At 38.3% G+C, this 20,881-nt stretch overlaps 1 protein-coding gene across 7 annotated transcripts in view; it reads left to right on the forward strand.

Annotated features, from left to right (window-relative positions):
• SNX25 (sorting nexin 25) overlaps positions 1–20,881 on the forward strand; it is a 95,395-nt gene that overhangs the window by 52,091 nt on the left and 22,423 nt on the right. For all 7 annotated transcript variants that reach the window (XM_064417899.1, XM_064417892.1, XM_064417897.1 and 4 more), the window contains exons 7-11: positions 3,234–3,424; positions 10,467–10,598; positions 12,459–12,734; positions 16,865–17,020; positions 18,943–19,074. In XM_064417899.1, coding sequence (XP_064273969.1) covers positions 3,234–3,424; positions 10,467–10,598; positions 12,459–12,734; positions 16,865–17,020; positions 18,943–19,074 — 887 coding nt within the window. The remainder of the gene's footprint in view (positions 1–3,233; positions 3,425–10,466; positions 10,599–12,458; positions 12,735–16,864; positions 17,021–18,942; positions 19,075–20,881) is intronic.

Raw genomic sequence — 20,881 nt, forward strand, 5'->3', positions numbered from 1 at the left:
TGGTTGCTTTTAGGAGAGGTGCACAGGACCCTTTTGGGATTTGAAGTTCCTCCATGGCAGTGCATGTCCTGTCAAAATTTCCCCAGATAAGGAGAATTATTTTGGAGGAAGTTAGTAAAAGACACTTTACTCCTTTGAAGATGGAGGCTCTGCTTGCTTGCTGTTGGTAAAGTGTATGCAGCTTGTGGGGAGAAAATCCCAAAGTAGCATATTTCTTGTCTTGCTGATAAGGAGTGATTTTTGTTTGTTTTTAATAATATTTTTAAGACAAATAACCAAACTGCAAAGTTGTTACTCATTAAAAAAAGTATTATTCATAGGATGCTTCCTCCCCCCCCCCCCCCCCCGCCCCCTTGCATTGTGGTGAAACAGTGTTTTAGTAGCAGAAATCTGCTACTTTTCCATTTATTGAAGCTTGCTGGAGGGTGTGTGCATACATGCAAGCCTTTCCTTTTGTGCCTTTCTGATTTTATTTGGTTTATGCAGTAATACCCGAATGTAATGAACATCATCTTTCCTGATGCTCAGAAATGGGGAAAATCACTCTTAATTCTGTTTCAGTATTTTGATGATTATGGAATCAGACAAGAACATATTAAAAAGAGAAGTCTTTATAGCTTAAAATATTGTTTTGATAGTGCTTAATATGACAAAAGCAGAGCAGTTTAGGTCTGAAAATCTCTAAAATCTCAAAAGCAGATTAGGGTTTGGAGAAAGCCAGTGATCCACCTAACCCTCTCCAGTTGAGCTGAAAATGCTCCTCCCGATTTCTGCTAGCTTATCTTTCATCATTTGGAAGAGGGAAGAGTTAGTGTTGGTCCACGCTTCCATGCTGTCCTTCTGCACTGTAGCACATCAGCCACATTCTGTGCTGCTCTGCTTTTCATCAGCCTCTTGTTTGTTGGTGGAGGACGTCACTGGCAGGCTTCCACGGTGACCAGTCCTGTTTATCCATGGAGCAGAAACAGGCTGGCAGCGTCATCTTTGGAACTGCCCTGAGTGATGCTTGGGTGGAGTGGCTCCTTTTCAATAAGAAGAGCTGAGGTAAATGGTTTTGAAGGATCTCTGTTAAGATGGGAAATAATCACTGGAAATGATAGGCTCATTAATCTCTCCTGGAGGCCTGCTATGGTCACAGGATAAGATTTCAGGTGAAGTAGACATGCATACTTTGAAAACCCTTCACGAATGGCTTGTTCCCATCAAGAAGGGTACTTTTGTTTTAAGAAGGCTGAATGATCATTGCATTGTACTGTTTGTGAGTTTTCAAAAGTGTGGCTTTTCAAGTATGCATCTTGAACCCAAAGCATTTAAACTATTGAAAGAATTGATCACTTCTGAAAAATCATCTTAGAGTCAAGTGCAGCAAGGAGAATGTTGGGGTTTAATCTTAAACTTTAATCTTGGGGTTTAATCTTAAATTTTAAAGTTCTGTTCCTGTATTTGTAATACCTGTAAATGTTTTGATTTGGGAGAGAGCATTGTTCTGTCCTTAAGGTCTTTTCCTTTCCTTTTCTGTCATTAATACTGGTACTTCTGTTTAGGGAACTGAGACACTAAATTAAATGCTCTGTTGATTTCCCTGTGGAGATAACATGCCAGGAAAACAGATGGCTTTTTTTTTTTTTTGTAATTTTATCATTTGCTTCAGTGCGTATCATATCTTTAGTTCACTATTGTATGGTACCTCAGATGCAAATGATACTCATCCATTAAAATACTAAGGGTATTTGTATGAGGACCCATCCCTACCATCATAAATACATAAAGGAAATCAAGTGAGATTAAAAATATGGGTGAAGATAATGGCAGAATATCTGGACTCTGTTATGTGTAGAACTTCAGGGAGATCCATGTACCTTGAGTTGTCCTTCAGTATGTAGAAGACAACTTAGAGTTGCATGCAATACTTACATGTGGCTTTGAGGGGGAAATGTAAGGGTAAAAACAGTTGTACAAGGAGAAGTTGCCATAATGTATTAGAAACTTGTTTAAGATAGGGATTTTAAATAATTTCTGAGAGATTTCATTTTTGCTGTGTGTGCATTCACAAACCTATGTACTTGTTGCTTAACAGCAACTCTTGTGAAAATCAAATGCTGTTTCTAGTTACATGATTTTGCTAGCATTTAATAGTTTGAAAACATAGTAGAATAGATCTTTACTATTTATCCCTGAGCAATCAGATAGTCCAGAGCCAAGTAAAAGCCAGGTACTTTGCTACTGAGTAATAGCTGCAGCCCAAAAAAGCATGAGTGTTATCATTGAGCAAGAGGAAAATAAAACCAATGTGTAAATGTGAATCAGTTGCATCCTGCAGATATTAAACATGATTTCCACACAATAGGGTTTTATATCTGCTTTATCTGCTGCTCCTGTTTTTTAGACCCTGGTAATTAGCTGAAGATCATGGAACATAGAATGCATAACCATTACACTGGCTATTACTAAGTCTTATTCAGCTGACTGTCATCTTCACAATGCTTTACTTTCTAATAGTACAGTGCAGTGTTGGCGTGGCATTGTAAGATTTTTTTTCTTAGTCATCTGACCATTTTGAGTGAACTTTGGTCAGTTGTCTGGAGGGGATATTGTATGATAGGCTGTTTGCATCAGGCACAAGAATTTCGGGTTTGAAAATAAGATGTGTGGGAATGTGTCATGCTGGGCTGGGAGGAAGAGAGCCCAGTCCCTCGTGACTCCAGGCAGTCAATGCTGTGTTCAGTAAGGTATATAGGCCATCAACTCCACGTGTTATCATTTGCCATGGCTGTAAGTAATTTTCTTAATGCCATCTGATAAACATAGATCCTGAATAGAGGTCTTGTGCTGTGTCCTCCAAGAAACTATAAAAAGAGCTGGAGGGGTTGGGTTTTGCCATGCATTTGAATAAGGGTTTTTTTCCTTAACTTTTTTAATGTAAACCCTTGAGTTATCATTGCAGAATGTTTCAAAATCATCATTCTTTTTCAAATGCAAACTTCCCAGTGTCTGTACTGATGAGGATAGCTGATTCATGGATGACAGATGCTTTGATCAGACAGGTCACAGAAGCAATGCTACAATGTTTTCATGTCATAAAATACTGTCTCTGATTTGTTTTTCTCAGAAGCAATGGTACAATGATGTTTTCCTGTTGTAAAATACTGTCTCCGATTTGTGTTTCACAGAAGCAATGGTATAAGGATGTTTTCCTGTTGTAAAATACTGTCTCTGATTTGCTTTATCCTTAGATTCAAAAGGAAAAGAAACTGCAGCAATGAAAGCTGACCTCCTAAGGGCTCGCAATGTGAAGAGGTATATTAATCAGCTGACAGTGGCAAAGAAGCAATGTGAGAAGAGAATAAGGCTTCTGGGAGGCCCTGCTTATGATCAGCAGGAAGATGGCATTTCTGATGAAGGTGATGGCCCTCCAAGTCAGAAGGTATAAATGGCATTGTCTGAAGGTCTTTCCAAATGTGTTACCACTAGATGGATCATGTTACCTCACTGTCGTTAATCCCTTCCTTCCCCCAGGAGTCAAGTACAAATTAATTGCTGCTTGGTTTATTTCCTTTGCGAAGAGATTACTCAAGCACTCAAAAAGACATGTTAATTGCTCAACTTGGAATATTGTGCATTGTGAAACTTCACAAAGTCAACTCTTTGTGTGGCTTGTAAGCATGTATGTACCACCTGTAGGGAGTTAATAAGGACATGGTAGCAGCTTTTGTGAAAGTAGCAACTTGCTTTCAAATAAAAGACTGCCAACAAATGTGTAATATGTCTTTGGCCCTCATTATATTTACTTTAGGAAATACGTGTGGGTTTTGAAGATACTGAATTATTCAAAAGTAAACACTTATGGAAGGCAATTGACAGAACTCTGAGCAGTTGTTGCAGAAAACCTCTGGCAAAGCTACTGTGACTGAATGCTGGTTTTCAGTACCACTGTAGTCTGGAATTAGAAGTAGCTGTTGTGTTGGCCAGCAGCTACAAAAATAAAAATGACTACTTAGCCTTGCAAATCTTCAAAAATTTTAGTGACTTCTTTTGTAATCTTCTCTGTTCCCTTTGGGCAAAGCACAGTAGCTGATGTATTCAAATGTGAAAATATTTTATGTTTTTCATGTAGGTAGGAGGTAGCTTATCTCTTCATGCAGGGATCTTTAATTTTCATTATGGCCTTATAATAATCGTAACTTAGTAGCCTATTAGAAGAAGTAGAATAATGGAGAAATAGTCCTACTTCTTGTATTTTGTTTTTTCTTGAGTAAGGTCTGAAACACAATGATTCCTTACTCCCCACTTGTCCTTAAAGCATGATTTCAGATGGTGTGTCACAGATTGTGCCAAGACAGTCCAGATCTCTTTCCTGAAGCTGAATGCAGCAAGTGGTGCCAAGAAGAAAAAGAGAGATGGGAGCATGTGGCAGCACTGCATGAGCCAATGATGCCACTTTTGATGCCTGCTGAGATGTTACCAACTTTTCTGGACAGGGACAGGGGACGTAAGATTGTTCAAGACTGGAGTTCAGGAGCAAAGACGCACTTGATAGGGGCAGGGATTGGTCAGGAATATAACAAAATGTAATATTGTAATTAAAATCAAAGGAATTCCTGAAGTTGATGTTGCATGTTTCATGAACCAATGGGTTTTATTTAGTGGAAGTTGCTGACCTGCGGTTATATCCTGCAAATATACCAATGAGCAGCTCAATATTGAGTTAATGGTACTATTAATAGCAGTAATGACATCTCGCACAGGCATTTGTTGTGGTGATGGTGTAAACAGTGGGATCTGAGGCAGTTTTCCTTCTAAGCTTTTGGTGTTTTTGTGATGAAGCCCTAGAACTCCTCTAACGTCATGTCGGTATAGAAAATAGGAAAACTGCTTCTCCCTTCTCTTGTCCCTGATTCTCTATTGCCAGGAAAGAAGCTGCAGGAGGCTGCTTGAGAGATGGAGGCCATGCTGTCCCCCTTTGAGCACAGAAAAATGCTTAGCTGAGGAATCAGTCTTTCTTCACTGTTGCTTCTTCTTACCCTCTTCTAGCACTGTGCTGCAGTCTGGGTTCTTATTTCAAGGCAGGTGGTGTTATTTTGGATGTTGCCCTCCCCTATTTGGGCACTCTTGACTGAACACTCAGGCTCTTTTCTAAGCAAAAGGGAAAGACATTGTTTGGGATTTAGTAAATAGGATACATTAGTAGGTTGCAGCTTGTGGCCCTTAGACTAATTAGAGTATGGTTGTGCCAGCTTTTCTGTTAAAGTAGCATCTAAAGTTCAGAACTAGCTTTTGTAGAAGAAACTGTATTTTTGCTTTCCTTTCTTCAACTTGCATGAAATAGGTCAGCATTTACTGATGGTATTTTGAATTAATATTTTATTTAAGTGTAGTGCAGAAGCTTGAATACATTATTAACTTCGGGGAATTTTTGGTACTAGTTGAACAAAGAGTTGCCTAGTGAATTAAATTTGTATTTTGATTTCACTTATGCATCCTATAGAAAGCTTTTTCTTGACTGCAGTAGTAGGAGAGTAATGGCATTGCTGGTAAAGTTTTTTATGCATGTTCTGATTATGGGCTTATATATGGAGATGGATTATTTGGAGCTGTCAGTGTTCTGTTTGATTATATAGTCTTGTGATTTTTATTCATTTGATTTTGTACATATTTCAATCACCTAATTTTCCTGAATCCAGGTTCTCTAGGGAAATCCAAAATATGTGACTTATAATCAAATGTTTATAAGCAGATGAACCAACAGACAAACCACAGCTACTGTCTGAATCTGAATTCTGTCATTACCTCTGATCCTGATTTAAACTCTGCCCACAGTGTTAGATTTGTTTTTGGAGAAAATGCAGTTTGAGTAAGTGTACTATATCAAGCATGTCTTTATAGTCAATGCTGTTTTAGTCCTTTTTCTCAGTAACTGTGCCTGCACAGTACTGCAGTAATTAGTTGAATTCTTTTTGTCTGTGTTTATGCAGTGAATTATTTTTTTCACCTGTTGTGCTGAGCACAACAGCCATCCCACCTTGTCTGTGAGACTTGACATATGGAGTCACAGCATCTTAGTGGAGCTGTTTTGTGGATCATGGGTTCTAGGGAGGGGTCTGGGATCTGACCCTGAACTAGCTGTGAAATAGCAAGGAAACCGTCTGAATGTGTTTTGAGGTGGAACCAGCTCGTGTTCATAATCCAGCTGATGAGGACTAAGATGAAGCTCCTGCACAATATCTTGCTTCCACTGCATCTGTGGAGAGATGTTGATTTAACTGGTGACTTACCAGATTTTCACAGTGATTTCTGAACTTCAGACTGTAAGATCATATTATGTCAGCATACATCATGGTACAGAATTTGGGGATTATTAAGAAAACAAGCTTCAATTGTTGTCACCCAATTGCCTGGAGATGGGTTTTCTTATGACAGAAGTATGTTTGTGAACATGTGAGTCTCAAGGCAGGCACTTTTACATTTGTGTATGTGCAGTAAAATAGTCAGGTACCTTATGTGGTTAGTATATACTTTCTGATACTTAAATAATCATTGCATTTAGTTCACATTGCTGTGACAGAGATAGTCTTCTGATAACTTGCCTCTTTTTAAAACATAAGATAAATACAGGCCTTAATTTTATTCAAATATGGAAAAAACATTTGTTAAGAGGTTTTTAAAATGCAGCTTGGAAAAAGATATTTATCAGTATTGGTTTTTACGTTTCACTTATTCCTGGCTTCTACCAATGAAAAAAACTGAAAAAATCCGAAGCAGCAGCCAGAAGTTCTGCAGTCTGACTGTATGCTGTTATCCTAGCAGAAAATTTCCTTTAGTGACCCAAAATGCTGTTCATCCAACCATCTGCAGTGCTGTTACCAGCTTTATTTGGGCTATGCATTATAGGTCAATGTGGTTGAAGTGAATGGGAATCTGGAGTGTTGCAGAGAAATACACTACAGTGCATCTAATCTGTGCCTAGTGCCTGTGCAGTCCTGAATTACGTAGTTGTTCTATGTTCATGTCCAGAGAGAGGTTGTGACTGTCTAGGGATTTAACAAGACCAAGTCTCTGCTCTATAGGGCTGGGGAAAAGTCTCTTCTGTAGGCAGATGCTAGGGATACTGGTTAAAACATCCCACTTAAGAAAAGAAAAATAAAAATAGGAAAACCTAACCCTTTCCTAGTCCTAGGCAGAGTCTGTGACCAGCTGTGATATATGTTACGTTCCTGTTGAAGCAGGGAATTGATGTGGCAACACTAAAGCTTCTGGTTTTTCCAAACCCAGAAGCTGCTCTTGAGCTAACAAGATTTGAAGGGTTGCTGTGGAGGCTGATAATTCTAAGATAATACCTGCTAACTGGATATTAGATTTGAGGGTGTACAAATGCCCTGATGCTTGTGTATGTGCCAGCATAGCTTAGAGTTTTCTGCTCTAATCCATGGTGATACTGAATCATAAAATGATCATTTGCTGAGGATTACAAATGGCTGCAGAACTTCTTTAAATCATGGAAGGAAGATGCACAGAATAGTTGGGTGCCAAAAAGGACTATCGTGGTTTCACCCCAGGCAGCAGCCAAGCCCCACACAGCCACTTGCTCACCCTCCCACCAGCAGGATCAGGGAGAGAATCAGAAGGGTGAAACCTAGAAAACTCATGGGCTGAGGTAAAGACAGTTTAATAGGGAAAGCAAAAACCACACACACAAAGTGAAACAAGGAATGAGTTCCCTGCTTCCCATGGGCAGGCAGGTGTTCAGCATCCCCAGGAGAGCAGAGCCCCATCACACCTAACAGTGACTTGGGAGGACAAAGCCATCGCTCCAAACGTGCCCCCTTTACCTGTTGGGCATGGTGTCACAGGGTCTGGAACATCCCTTGGGTCAGCTGGGGTCACCTGTCCTGGCTGTGTCTGCTCCCAGTCTCCCGTACACCCCCGGTCTGCTCTCCAATGTGGCAGTACCAAAAGCAGAAAAGGCCTTGGCTCTGTGTGAGCTCTGCTTAGCAATATAACAAAAGTATCTCTATGTTATCAGCCTTGTGTTTAGCACAAATCTAAAACATAGCCCCTGCAGGCTCTTAAGAATGTTCACTTTACCCCAGCCAAAATCAGCACACATGCATTTTATGATTTTTCACCTCCAAACTGAAACCCTCTTATATCTGCCATTGTTGGCATGGCAGCTGTAATACAATGTTTTTAGTATAGGACTGATAACATATTTAATAATTCCAGGATACTCCAGTCTTAAAAATCAAGAAAACATTTGAGAAGTCTCATTTCTGCAAGAGAATAAGCATTTCTCCCCATTAATTTATTTGTTTTAGTTTGCAAGGTTATCTGTTAGAAGATTTATGTAACACTGTTGCTAGGCACCACTGCTTTGATTACCATGGGGCCTTGGTGCCATGGGTCCTTTGTTAGGTGGGAGAGATGGTTGCACTTGCCTTGCTCCCTGCAGCAACACTTTGCCCCAGTTACTTCTGAGAGGGGTTTGTTTGTTAGTTACCCTCCTTGCTGGCAGCCAGAGTGGGTACAGCTTGGATAGTGGGAGCATAAAGACCAAGGTGACCTCTCACTCAAGAAGTGACAGCACATGCCCCATGTTGTGATTTATTAACTCTGCTGTTATTTACAGAGCTGACAGTCCCTGAGATGGAGAAAACATCTGTTTGAGGGGCTGCAAGACCCTCTTACACTTGTATTTTTAAGTCATTGTCCTTGGTAAAATGATTGGATTCAAAATATAATGATGCACAGTAATGAGGCTAAATCATAGACTGGCCTTTAAATTGCCAGGTCTGTGTTGTTCTTTTTGGCAGCCTGATCACCATTTCTGTATTAAGCTTAGTTTGAACAAAGTCCTTTCTGCTTTTCAGTGTGATTATAGAGTGAGCTTTTAAAAGACAGATGTTCATATATTTGAATAGTTTTAAAGCTAAGAGCAATGTCATGTCCAGAAGATGTTGGTTTGGTAAATGATAAAGAGAAGAATGGCACATGACTATCATAGGGGAAATTTAAACATGTAAATGAGCATTTCATATGAGACAAATATAATTTACTTAAACACTGGCCAGAATTTGGGGGAGCTGTTTCAGACAAAACATAGATGACTGCAGTTGTTAAAGAACCACGTTTAGCTGATTTTGTGCCAATAATTGTGTATGTGCCCATGTAGGTGGTTTCCTCATGTGCAGCTTGAGACGAGGAAGCTGTTTTTCCTACATATAATTTGGTTGCAGAGTTTCACAGGTGCTAGGTTTATGAAAATGAGTGGTCTTCCCAGAGAGGAAGGTATCCTGATGCTGACTAGAACGGTATTATTATTATTATTAGGTGTCAGAAAACCCATATTAGAGAAATTATCAGTGCCTCAATCTTAGAATTCTCATCTCGCTCCATGACAAATAAACTTTGCTATAAAATGCAAAGTCATACGAAGACTTGTTAGCCCCAGTACTTCAGGACATTCTTTTCTTTTCAAAGAAAAAGGTGTGAGTTGATTGGTGCCTGTGTAAAACAAATTCAGACTACTCTGGTAGTGTGTTGGGGTTCCTGGTGCTTAAGTAATGGCACTAAATAAGTGACATGAAAACTAGTTCAGCTGCAAGACTGGAGGGTTGGAGAGAAAAGGTTGCTTGGTTTTGATAAGGTATTTGGAAATTTTGTCCTATTTTTCAGAGAAAGACAAGGTTATTCATTTTGTTCAGTATGGAAAGTTTTGATTATTTTGTCAGAGAAATGTTTTGTTTTGAGGTGATTGTCTCAAAGAAAAGGCCTGAATTCACAAAAATAGTAGAGGATAAGGAAGTGATAATGGCTTTTTAATGTACCTTCTTAATGGCTGCAGCATCTGCATGGGTACAGGAAGCCTGTGTTTCAGGCTCCTTTACTGCCTGATGTACACCCTCTTCACTCAGGAAGAGTCCTGAGCATTGTATCACAGAACATACTTATTCCTGGCTGTGTTCCTGATAGATGTTTTTCAATAACAGTGGGAACTGGCTACCAAATGCCCTGGCAGCCAAGGTATTCCATCTTTCTCTGTGTCTCTGGGAATAATTGAGATACATCTCCAAGCTCTGTGGGCTGTGGTATGGAAACTGCTGGTGTTCAAAACAAGTAAAGAACAGATCATTTAGCTTTCAGCTCAGCTCCTCTGCTTTGCAGGAACATTGGAAGTTACATTTTTGACAATAGCATTTCATGAGTGACTTGAAATGCCATCTTAGTCCTTTGAAATGTATCCAGAAAGATGTGGAGGTATTTACTATCTGATGGAAGCATAGATGAATTCATCTTCTAAGTGCTTAAAACTTTTTTTTTTTGTAATGAAACAAAACTATTACTGTAGGAGGTCTGTGTAGTTGAATCTAGGACACATTTGTGGGATGCATGGTGAAAAGATTTTCCCTGTAAGGAAAGGAGTTAGAATTAGGCATTTTCCCAGTTTTTATTCTTAGTTTTCCCTTTTTCAGATTCTTCAGTTTGAAGAAATTTTGGCCAACCCTTCCTACCGAGAGCACTTCCGGATCTACATGGAGAGGATGGACAAGATGGCTTTGATTGGCTTCTGGGAGTCTGTGGAGAACCTGAAGAATGCTAACAAGGTGGAAGAAGCTGCAAGCCTATATGGCTTTGTACATTGGTGATGCTGTTTGTCGTGGTCTTGATGTTAGGAAATGTCTTTTAAGTTTTTGAAATGTCAATAGCATAGGATGGGTTCTAAGCAATTTGGGTTTTTTAACTGCTTTGTGTCAATATTTGAGGATAATATTGCCATTGCAATTTGTGGGCTGTTGTGATGATGATTTATTGTTGGTTGCTGTAACAACATCTGTTAGAAGGAATACTTGATATGCAAAAGGAGTAGAATTTTTCCCCCCTTCACCAGACAAAAAACTTCCAGGCTTTAGTTGTATTAGTTCACATGACACCTAGAAGCACATTCCAACTGGATAGTCGGTACATCAGCTTCTCATCTTGCCAATTACAGGTAGCCCATTCAATCCAAAATAATGAAATTGTGTGTATATATGTTCTTAAAATCTTTTTGGAAGAGAGGTGTTGCTTTAAAAGACCTTTCCCTAATCTGTAGCAGCTAAGTTTCTCCGGGAGTACCACACTACTGATAAAGAGAAGAAACAATGCTATATTGTAATTTTGGCTAAAATAAAGTAGGAATTAGAACCCTGAAACAAGGACAGGGAATATCACTTAAAGTTGCAACAAGCACCCTGGAGCAATGGTGCAGGGGAAGAATTTGTAGAGGACAAATTTGCTGTTTGTGACCAGTGTGGTGGATTTCTGGGAGAAGCAATTAAACTTTCAGGATTCATGCTAGCATGAAATACAGATTTGATTATTGATTATCAGTTAAATTTTTGTTCACTGTAATTTTTTTGCTCTTATTCCAATCAATTGGAAAACATAAAGCATCCTGTAAACAGAGAGATAAATTGTAGAGTATGAGTAGTGAACCATTAATACAATCTGAAAAAATGACTACCAACCAACTCAAGCTAGAAAGTGTTGATAAAAATGGTTTGTCAGGCACTGTGAAGAGAGTTCTATAAATCAGTTTTGATTTGAAAACTGCTTGTGATTGGAAAAGGTACTATAAATCAATTTATGACCTCTCAGCTGTGAATTTTTTGTCTTCCTGTTCAAAACAATATGTATGTACATATGGATATGGATATATCTGCCACTACAGGGGCAGCTCTCACAAAGGTAGTGTCCTGCAGCCATGTGGCTGTAGTGTTGTCAGATGAGGCAGGTAAGAACATTGTGCCATTCTGAGGGAGTGGATAAACCCTTTTTAATTCTGTCCAGTTTAGGGAGATGGTAATTAGGGAGCTGTTTATGGGCTCTGCTGCATTACTTTCTCCCTTTCCTGTTTGTTGATGCAAAGTTTAATCCTGTGCACTTTACTGTGCTCTGTAAAAATATCCAGCCTCCTGTACTGATAAATGTCTCTTCAAATGTGCTTTTTTTCCTCTTGCATCTTCTTTTTTTCCCCCTTTTCCCCTGAAAATTAATTATAATCATGTATAAAGTGAATTGATTCTATTCAGCAGCAGACAGGAGAGCTGAGACAGCTGAGCTTTCCCATCTGAATTTAAAATGGTGACCACACTGTTGCTCTAGCACTTTTCTTCCTTTTAATGCCAGCTTTTGGAACATGGATTTAAAGGAGTGGGTGTGGAAGCTCTGGCAATTGTAGGGCACAGCTGTTTCTTCACTTAGCAAATATCCATACTTAACTTGTAAAATGGATTGCTTAGCAGAGGTGCACAGGCAGGCAGCGTGTTTGGTCTCAGTAAGAGGTTTACAGATGTCTTCTCATACATTTGGATAGGAAATTAGCTTGATTATCCTTCAAATTGTGCACCTGGGTCCTGAGTCATCTTGATATTTTCAATATCTTTTTGTTATTCTTTTCTCCCTCCCTCTCCCTTGCTTCCTAGGCTGAAATACCTCAACTGGTGAGTGAAATTTACCAGAATTTTTTTGTGGAAAGCAGAGAAATACCTGTGGAAAAATCCCTTTATAAGGAAATACAGCAAAGTCTTGTGGGAAATAAAGGCATTGAAGTATTCTACAGAATTCAGGCAGATGTTTATGAAACTCTAAAGGACAGATACTACCCCTCATTCATTGTCAGTGATTTATACGAGAGATCAGTCAAGCAGGAGGAAGAAAGAAGTTCTGCTCAGCTAACTCCTGAGGACAAAGATGAAGTGGTGAGTCACACAGACAATTTCTTCCACTGCTATTTAAAGTGATTTGAGAGACTGTACTGAGAAAAAAAATATTGTAGCATCTTCTGTCCTTCGGCTTTGGACTTATCTTTTTTATTTTATGCATTTATTTATAGATATTGTCACTCTTGTAGTTTCATCTGGTTAAACTTGATTGTTTGCATGCTCTTTGAAATAAAATGGTACAAAATGACAGACTACTTAAATTTTAATTTAGTTGAAATAGATAGTTCAGATTCCTAAGCCTTCTGTATTTCACATCTTTCATTATGCTCCTTAGAAACAGAGAATGCAAAACATATTTCATACAAGTTCAGCTGCTCTGCTTTTGAGTGAAAAAATTCTCATTGAAGCTCAGTATGTTTCTGCTCATTGTCCCTGTCTCCCATGCATTTCCTAGATACTAAATAGGTATTAAAGTTGCTCAAAAGAGAAGAAAAAAATAATGTAAAATAGAATCTTAGTGTTTTTTATTGATTAATTGAATAAATTAATAGACCGTGTTGGAAATTAAATCTGGCACAAGAACTCTAAATACTAAAACAGAGCATTCAGAATGTCATAAGCAATAAGCCAATGGCAACTCTTCTTAGGGCAGGTTTTGTCCTTGGGTTGTCTAAATCAATCATGTCAGGGGAACTGTATTTATCCAAGAACATTTTGACAGGAGCACGTCTCAGACTACTGAGTGCCTCTTTCAGTCAGGCTGCTGCTTCAGATCAACATGGATGTCTTCATTTTACAGTTGATCTTGATCAGAACTCAATGAAATGTAACAGTTTGTCCAAAACCACATCTAAATAAATAAGTCCAGAAGTGCTGATGTACATTCTGCTATTTAGAAACAGTTTTTCCAGAACCTAAGGCTTTTGTATTTACTCCTTAAATGACTTTAATTTCTGTAGGTGAGTTGTTCTAGTCTTTGTAGTTTGTGTATCAACAAATCTGCAGAGATGAATAGTTATAAGTAAATTACTTGCTTTTATATGTGCTTTTAGAGCTTGATGAATTTTTTTCAATGTTTGCTTTCCCCTGTATTCTTTTCCTTGGTAAAATATTCAAGATGTTTTCTAGTTTTCTCACTGCTAATTTGGCTCTATGTTGATGGTGGTAGGTACTTCAAAGGCTTGGTGTCCTTGTGCTTGCAATCATTGAGGCTTTGCACAATGGCTCTGAACAGTTTTGTCCAAAGCTTCCTGAAACATAACTTCTGTGCTTTCTAATTTCTTCACGTGATTTATTCAAAGTCTAACACAGATAATGATTTCTCTGAGGAAACTGACACAGTACTTTAGGGCTAGCTGTACTGTGTCTGATAACATCTACTGTAGCTGCCAAAAATTTAGATTTGTGACGTCAGCATCATCTGTCCTTCCTTTAAGTCCTTGGATATGTGTGGATCATATATGAAGTCTTTGTAAGCCGTGAAACCTTAATGTATTGCCAAGTCTGCTTATAACATTCAAAGCAGGTTTTTTTTTCATTTTTAACAAATTAAGTATGAAGTTGTATATACTTGCTTGGGTATCTCATGAATAGAGCAGTTCTAATGGTGCTGTGCCATGCTTCAGGGTCTTTAAAGATGAAAACAAATCATAAGAGTCTTTCTGAAACTTCCCATGTTCTTTCAAATTTTGGTGAAAATGCAGTCCTGACTAATAAGTTTGTGGGTTTTTTCCCTCCCCATAGATCAGAAATGACAGCTGAGAAACGGGATGTTTCTGAAGGGATATGTACTGTTAGGAAGTACAGATTGGGTTTTTTTTTAAGTTTGGGTTTTGGGTCTGTGTCCTCACTTCCTGGGGCACTGTGGGCATCACCTGTGTTCCTTTTCTATAAATTTCACTGCTATAGCTGAATAGATAAAAAGCCATCTTGTGCATTCAAGGAGATGAGGACAAAATGATGAGCCCCGATTAAATGTGAGAAAATCAAGTCACAAGATAGGAATCTGCAAAGGGCCAGCCTGCTGGTTCTGCTGCAGAGAGAAAAAGCTCTTTCTTCTTCCTCGTCTAGTACCACTTTCTGTTTCCAGGACAAACCTGCACAAACCTCCATGTGTTTCTAGTTGCATGAATATCACAGGTAGAAATTGAGGAGGAGGCAGTGCTGGCATCCAGCACTCCGAGGAGAGGATCTGGTGATTGCATTGGTGCTGCATGTGTCAGATCACTAAAATAAGACTGACATCTGTGTTCTGCATCACTCACAGAAATGGAAGCCATTATCAGCTTACCAATGAGGAGAAGACAGAGCAATCCATTATGATCTCAGCTTTGAGTGAACTGGTTGTTTGTTAAATATGATGTTTTGAATACAGGTTACTTGATCTTGTAATTCTAGCATTTCTTTTTGATAAACCTAGTGAAAACCTTCAGCAATGGTTTTTGCTTTAAGTGTCTGAAAAGTTAATGACAGAGAAATCATGTAGCCCAACTCTGGGAGCACAGCCTCACTGATTTGTAATTGATTGCTAGCATTGAACTTCATGTGAAAAGTCTTCTAATTCTTCTGTGCTGAAAATAGCATTCTTGATTCTTTATTTACCTCTGTGCTTCCCAACAAGTGTAAGGTTTGGGGTTTTTTATAGTTCTTTACATTAAATATTTTTGGGTTTTAAATAAAACCCCATATTGTTAATTATTATTATTTGTGTTACTGTAGTGCCAGAAGACAACATTCTGACCTGAGGTCTGTACTCATACTTGGAGACAAGTTTCTGACCCTAGGAGCTCATAGTCCATGCAGAATAGACAGAAAAAAGGACAGGGCATGGAGCTAATGGGTTTTTACTCAGCCACATAGCAGGCAAAGGCAGAGCTAGAAAAGGGCATGGTTTTCTCAACCTAGAACCCCTGACTTCTGCATTATGTATGAGGATCATGCTAAGGAGATTAGTTATTGTTGCTACTCTTATCTCTTCTCAGACTTTCTTAAATAAGATATAAGATACTATGGCATTTACAACAGGATTGTCTCCTCTTAAAACTCACAGAATTTACAAAAGTATGCGTGTTCCTTCTGCTACTTTTTTCTTTATGATATAAGGATACAGTTTACTTAGTTGGAATATCATTAAATAACATAGAACCCATCTTCATGAGAATAGACTCAGCTTCCCACGGATAAATTTAGATATACTCAGTCACAAACAGACCTCAAAGATCTTTGAACATGGCAGCAGTAAAAGCTGAGTGCTGTTTGCTAGATCTCAAGGTCTTCATGTCTATTTGGGGAAGTACAGTAAGAAGGGGGTGTTTGAGCTATATGTCAGAAGATGTTAAGGAGAATGTCACTGAGAGGTGTGAAGTTTTCTATTTTTTTGCAGCCTGTAGTACACAAGATGGAAAAAGCTATTGGTTTGTCTGAATGAATATATGAAAATGATTTATGAATTTAGGGTAAGGCATATGTGCTTTTAACACATTTTTATTAACACTTCTAAAAACAGCAGTAAAAGCTGTGTAGAAAGCTAAAGGAACTTGGTTTAGATTGTTCTGCAGGATGACAAATCTGTTTTGTGAAAGTTTGTGGGAAGCAGGACTGTTTGTTGCAAATATGGAATTTTTTTGGTTTTGTTCCCTTCTGCCCCATCCTCATTATCTTTTGGCTCAGCACTAAGTATTTACTTTTCTATCTGGCTCTGAATAGTGATCATGACTACTAAGTTGTTTTTGCTTTTAAAACAAACTTTAACTCTACCTCTCATTAACAGTAAAGCCTTAGTTTGAAGGTCATTTTTACAGTGTTGCCGCAGTTGCCAAAGAACTGTAGTAGGGGCTTTGTCTGTTGGGCTTTTGGTTTTGGCTTTGTTTTTTACAACAGACTGACATTTCATGTTGGATCTGATGGTTGGAATATCTATTGTACCTGTGTTTTCATCTATATCAAGAAGCAAACACTAACCCACCTGCTTCCCCATCCTTGGCAGTGTTCAAGGCCAGGCTGGATGGGGCTCTGACCAGTCTGGTCTAGTGTCCATGCCAATGGCAGTGAGATGGGAACTGTGTGATCTTTAAGGTCCCTTCCAGCCAAAACCATTTTGTCATTCTATGGATAACTGTTTCTTTTCTCATATTAATGTAGCAATTACTCCCACCCTCTATTTCTAGAGCCAAGGTTGTGAAGAAGCTACTGAAGAATGCAGCACAAGAATTAATGAACAGGCCAGTTATGCTGTAAATAAACTTCGCCAGCTAAATGACAAGCTTGAGTATAAGAAACAGGCTCTAAATTCCATTTGTAATTCACCAAAACCCGACAAAAAGGTACGTACCTTTAGTGTCTTCAGGTTTTTTTGCCTTTTTTTTTAAATTTTTGGATAAATATATGTTTGTGTATTATCCAGTTGTCACATTTTGTATGGGTCAGATGCTTATTTCAGTCAATTTGTTAAACCAAAGGTGAAATCAGAACTTCGTTTTAGTTGTTTTTTCCCCATTTCTAAAAGCTATTGTAGCTAAACTTGTGAATGTGCTATATATTGCTTTGTTGGCCATGGAATAAGGATCACTGTCCCGTGCTGCCTTGTGGCTGGCAAGAGGTGTTTCTCCCTTGCCCTGCCGCGCTGCCCGGGGGTGCGGGTGCGCTGCTCCCGTGCCCTCTGCTGCCACTCGGGGCACAGCACCAGCTCCAATGGACTTCCTCGAGCTGAGGGATCAGAACCAAACCTTTAGGAGTGACTGATTCCTTTATTAGGGGCTAGGAGAAAGCACGCTGTCATCAAAGAGAAGATTCAGAGTGATGTGAAACTTTAATCTCTGGATAGGCCAAATAATACATATCCTTTTGTGTTTGCAAAGTGAAACAGGTAAGCAATCTGAGAATATACTCAGGAGAAGCAAGTGCCCCCTTCCAACCCAAGCCCTTCTATGATTCTGTATAACTAAACCTTTATCTAGTGTTCCATTCACATGAATGTTCTATGTTTCTCTTCCATTCTTGAAACCATAATAGCTATATTCTTTCTGTACTTAGGCTCTTGGGGAGGAGGGGACTGTACTCCTACTGAAGTAGTGGGTTTTTCCCTGTATGTTTTTGTTTCAGCTACATCTCTGAAACAGAATAGTAAAATGGATCCAGTATTATTGTAAGGTCTCCGTATTCAGTTTGTAAATGTAACAGCTGTTTATTTATGATAAAATCTTACTAGTTGTTCTGTATTTATTGAATGTTCTGGATGCTCTGGACTCAAAGTAAGGTGATTGCAGAGAAGCCTCAGCATTGATAGAAAAAAAAAAATAAATTAGTAAAATATTAAATACCTCACTGAAGGTGAGGTATTTGCTAGAAAACTGTTATATAGCTTTTGCATGGATACTATTTTACATCTGACATGAGACAAATTCTGAACGAGGAAGAATTCCTGTAGCTCTGTAGAATGCACTGTTGTGGTGTAAGTGACAGAACTGATACATTTGGCTAAGTAGTATATCATATTTAAAAATGGGAAAGTGTTATCTGCTTTCACTGTGTTTCTAATGTCACATCTTAGGTATATTTCCACCTTCTCCTGGCAGGATGTTTGGCTACTTCTTGTGCTTTCCACACTAACAAATCCTTGCCTTCTCAAAACTAGAATGAAATAAATGATAACTTTGAGTGATTTTTCTAACATAGCTAAATTCTTAGAAATGCAATCTATTTCCAGATTCTTCAGTCACATGATGTGTACCTGAAAATTATAAAGATGTGTTCAGTAAGGCATATTTCATTACTGTCAGTTTCAAGTTCTTATAAAACATACTGTGTGTAATATATAATCCTATATCAAGTGTCTTTTATGCTGGTAGTATGATAGTAGTTGCACTTCTAATTTGTTTTTTATTTCAGTGTGAGGGTTGACCTTTAAGATTGCTGTGTGCTCTAGACATTGGAGGCATCATCAATTCCCTCACATATGCTGATTTTTTTGTTTGATTGATTTTTTTTTTTTGTATTTGTGGGTGTTTGTTTGTTTTTGTTTTGGTTTGGTTTTGGGTTTTTTGGGTTTTGTTTGTTTGTTTGTGGGGTGTGGGTTTTTGTTTGTTTTTTGGGGTTTTTTTGGGTTTTTTTTAGATCCATAGGAATTGTTCTCCCTCTGCTTTTGTTCCCTTTTTCTTCTTTTGGAACAGTGTCCCTAAAGACATAAAGCTTGTGTGCTGCATAAGCTTTTTCCTAACAATTGTAATGAATAAACTTTTCTTTGCAGATTGTTTCTAAACTGAAGGATGAAATTACTCTGATGGAGAGGGAGCACAGTGACCTTCAGCTGCACATTGCAAGAACAGACTGGTGGTGTGAGAACCTTGGCATGTGGAAAGCCTTCATTGTCTCAGGAGAGGTAGGGGATTTTTTTTCTGCCTTTTGATCTTCTGGGTCTATTCAAACTTGCATGAAAAGCAGAAGAAAAATGTGTAGATACTTTCCTTATACCTGTTTATACTAGAAATTTACTTGTGGGGGAAAGAACCCTAACCTCTTCTGGAAGAACCCTCCTCTTCTGTTTCCCCAGTGGCTACTATGATGCATACACAGAGTTTCTATTCCTCAGACACTGTTGTAATGGAGTTATAAAAATTACCTGCATGTACATAAACAAGTTTTGGCACTGGGTAATTTGCTATTTTAGGGGCACTGTTTTTCATGAGAGCTGTGTCTTCCTGTATTACCATGCTATTTCACTTGGGTGCAACTGTGTCTCTGCTATGTCTCAAAGATGCAGTGCTTATACTTTTTGGGTTTTGCATTATTGTATTTAATGGCTGTACAGTTTCAAGGGGCTTGAATGCCCAGAAGGAAAGTGCTTTATATCTGTAAATTGAAGAGGTTGTTAGTTTTTTTTGTCTTGTTTTGCTGTTCCATTTGGGCATAGGCAGACAGTTGTAGAATGCATGCAAAAAAATTGTGATGAAAGCAAAAAGTATTACCATCTTCTGGCTCTCTAGTAACACTTATCATGAAAGGATCTCAATGAATTATATAGTAAGTGTAGGCTGACATATATAAGTACTCTTCTTGACAGTATTACTACGAAGACCTAAAGATCATTTGGGTCTCTGCTGCCTTCCCTTTGTATGCCACTAAGAAAATGTTCCTGAAAAGAATACAAATAGTTTTCTTGAGGTAACTCTTTGTTGGAGAAAAAAAAGTGTGTGCTGTGGAGTTTATTTGGTTGTGTCTTAAGCTCTTGCAAGCCAGTGATAGGTCTGTCAACAGTTAAAGTCATTGTAATACAAATCCAACAGGTCAAAAAATGTAAGGTGCCAGTTTTAAAACCCAATTCTCCATGTGGAAACATCTGGATTTGGTTTGGTTTTAATGCTGTTTGCAGGTGACACTATTGAAAAGTTCTTAAATTGTCTTTTTAAGAGTTATTTGTAGCTTTGGAAGCCTGGTCTTAAAATCTGGCAAATTTTGGGTGCAGAATGGCAATTTTCTGCACAAATGTAACCACATGCAACTGTCCAGTGTCTCTCATTACCAGAGGAGAAAGTGGTTTGCCTAAATTAGAGAGAGGTTGGAAGAGGCTTTTAATTGCTTGCTGCCTTGGCTACAACTTATGAGTAGTACTGGATTAGGTAATTAAATATAGGCCTGCATAAATTGTGCTGTTTGCAACTCCATGCTTCAAAGGGTAAGCTGGAGAAAACATAGGTGTTGTAGTTATCTTTGTTAGTTAATTGCTTGGGAATATTCTAACTGCAGTGGATGGTTTCAGGGAGCATGAGTAGATGACATAGTCTTTCTATCTGCAAAATACATTGTTGTCAATCCCAGAATATAGCTCTGTGATTTTAGAGAGAGAAAATCTTGGCCCTATTGTTTAGCAGACAAGTGTAGTAAAAGTAATTTTTGCTATAGATCTTGAGCTGAAAGAGTAATAGCCAGTCATTGAGCTTTTAAATTGATCTACTAAATCAGTTAACAGACAATGCACAAAAGAAAAAAATTACTTAAGTCTTGGTTAAAAAACATGTCCAGAATCTTGTTTGTAATCTCTTAGCTTGAATCTTTCAGTCTTTATAGTGTTGAGTAATTAAAAAAAAAAAAAAAAAAATATATATATATATATATATATAAATCAGCGTAAATAATCTCTAGGTGTCTTTTGGTAGCTCATATTTCTGATAAAACTTACTTTGGAGACT

This window comes from Passer domesticus, chromosome 4, assembly GCF_036417665.1.
Source record: "Passer domesticus isolate bPasDom1 chromosome 4, bPasDom1.hap1, whole genome shotgun sequence".
NCBI classification, from domain to species: domain Eukaryota; kingdom Metazoa; phylum Chordata; class Aves; order Passeriformes; family Passeridae; genus Passer; species Passer domesticus.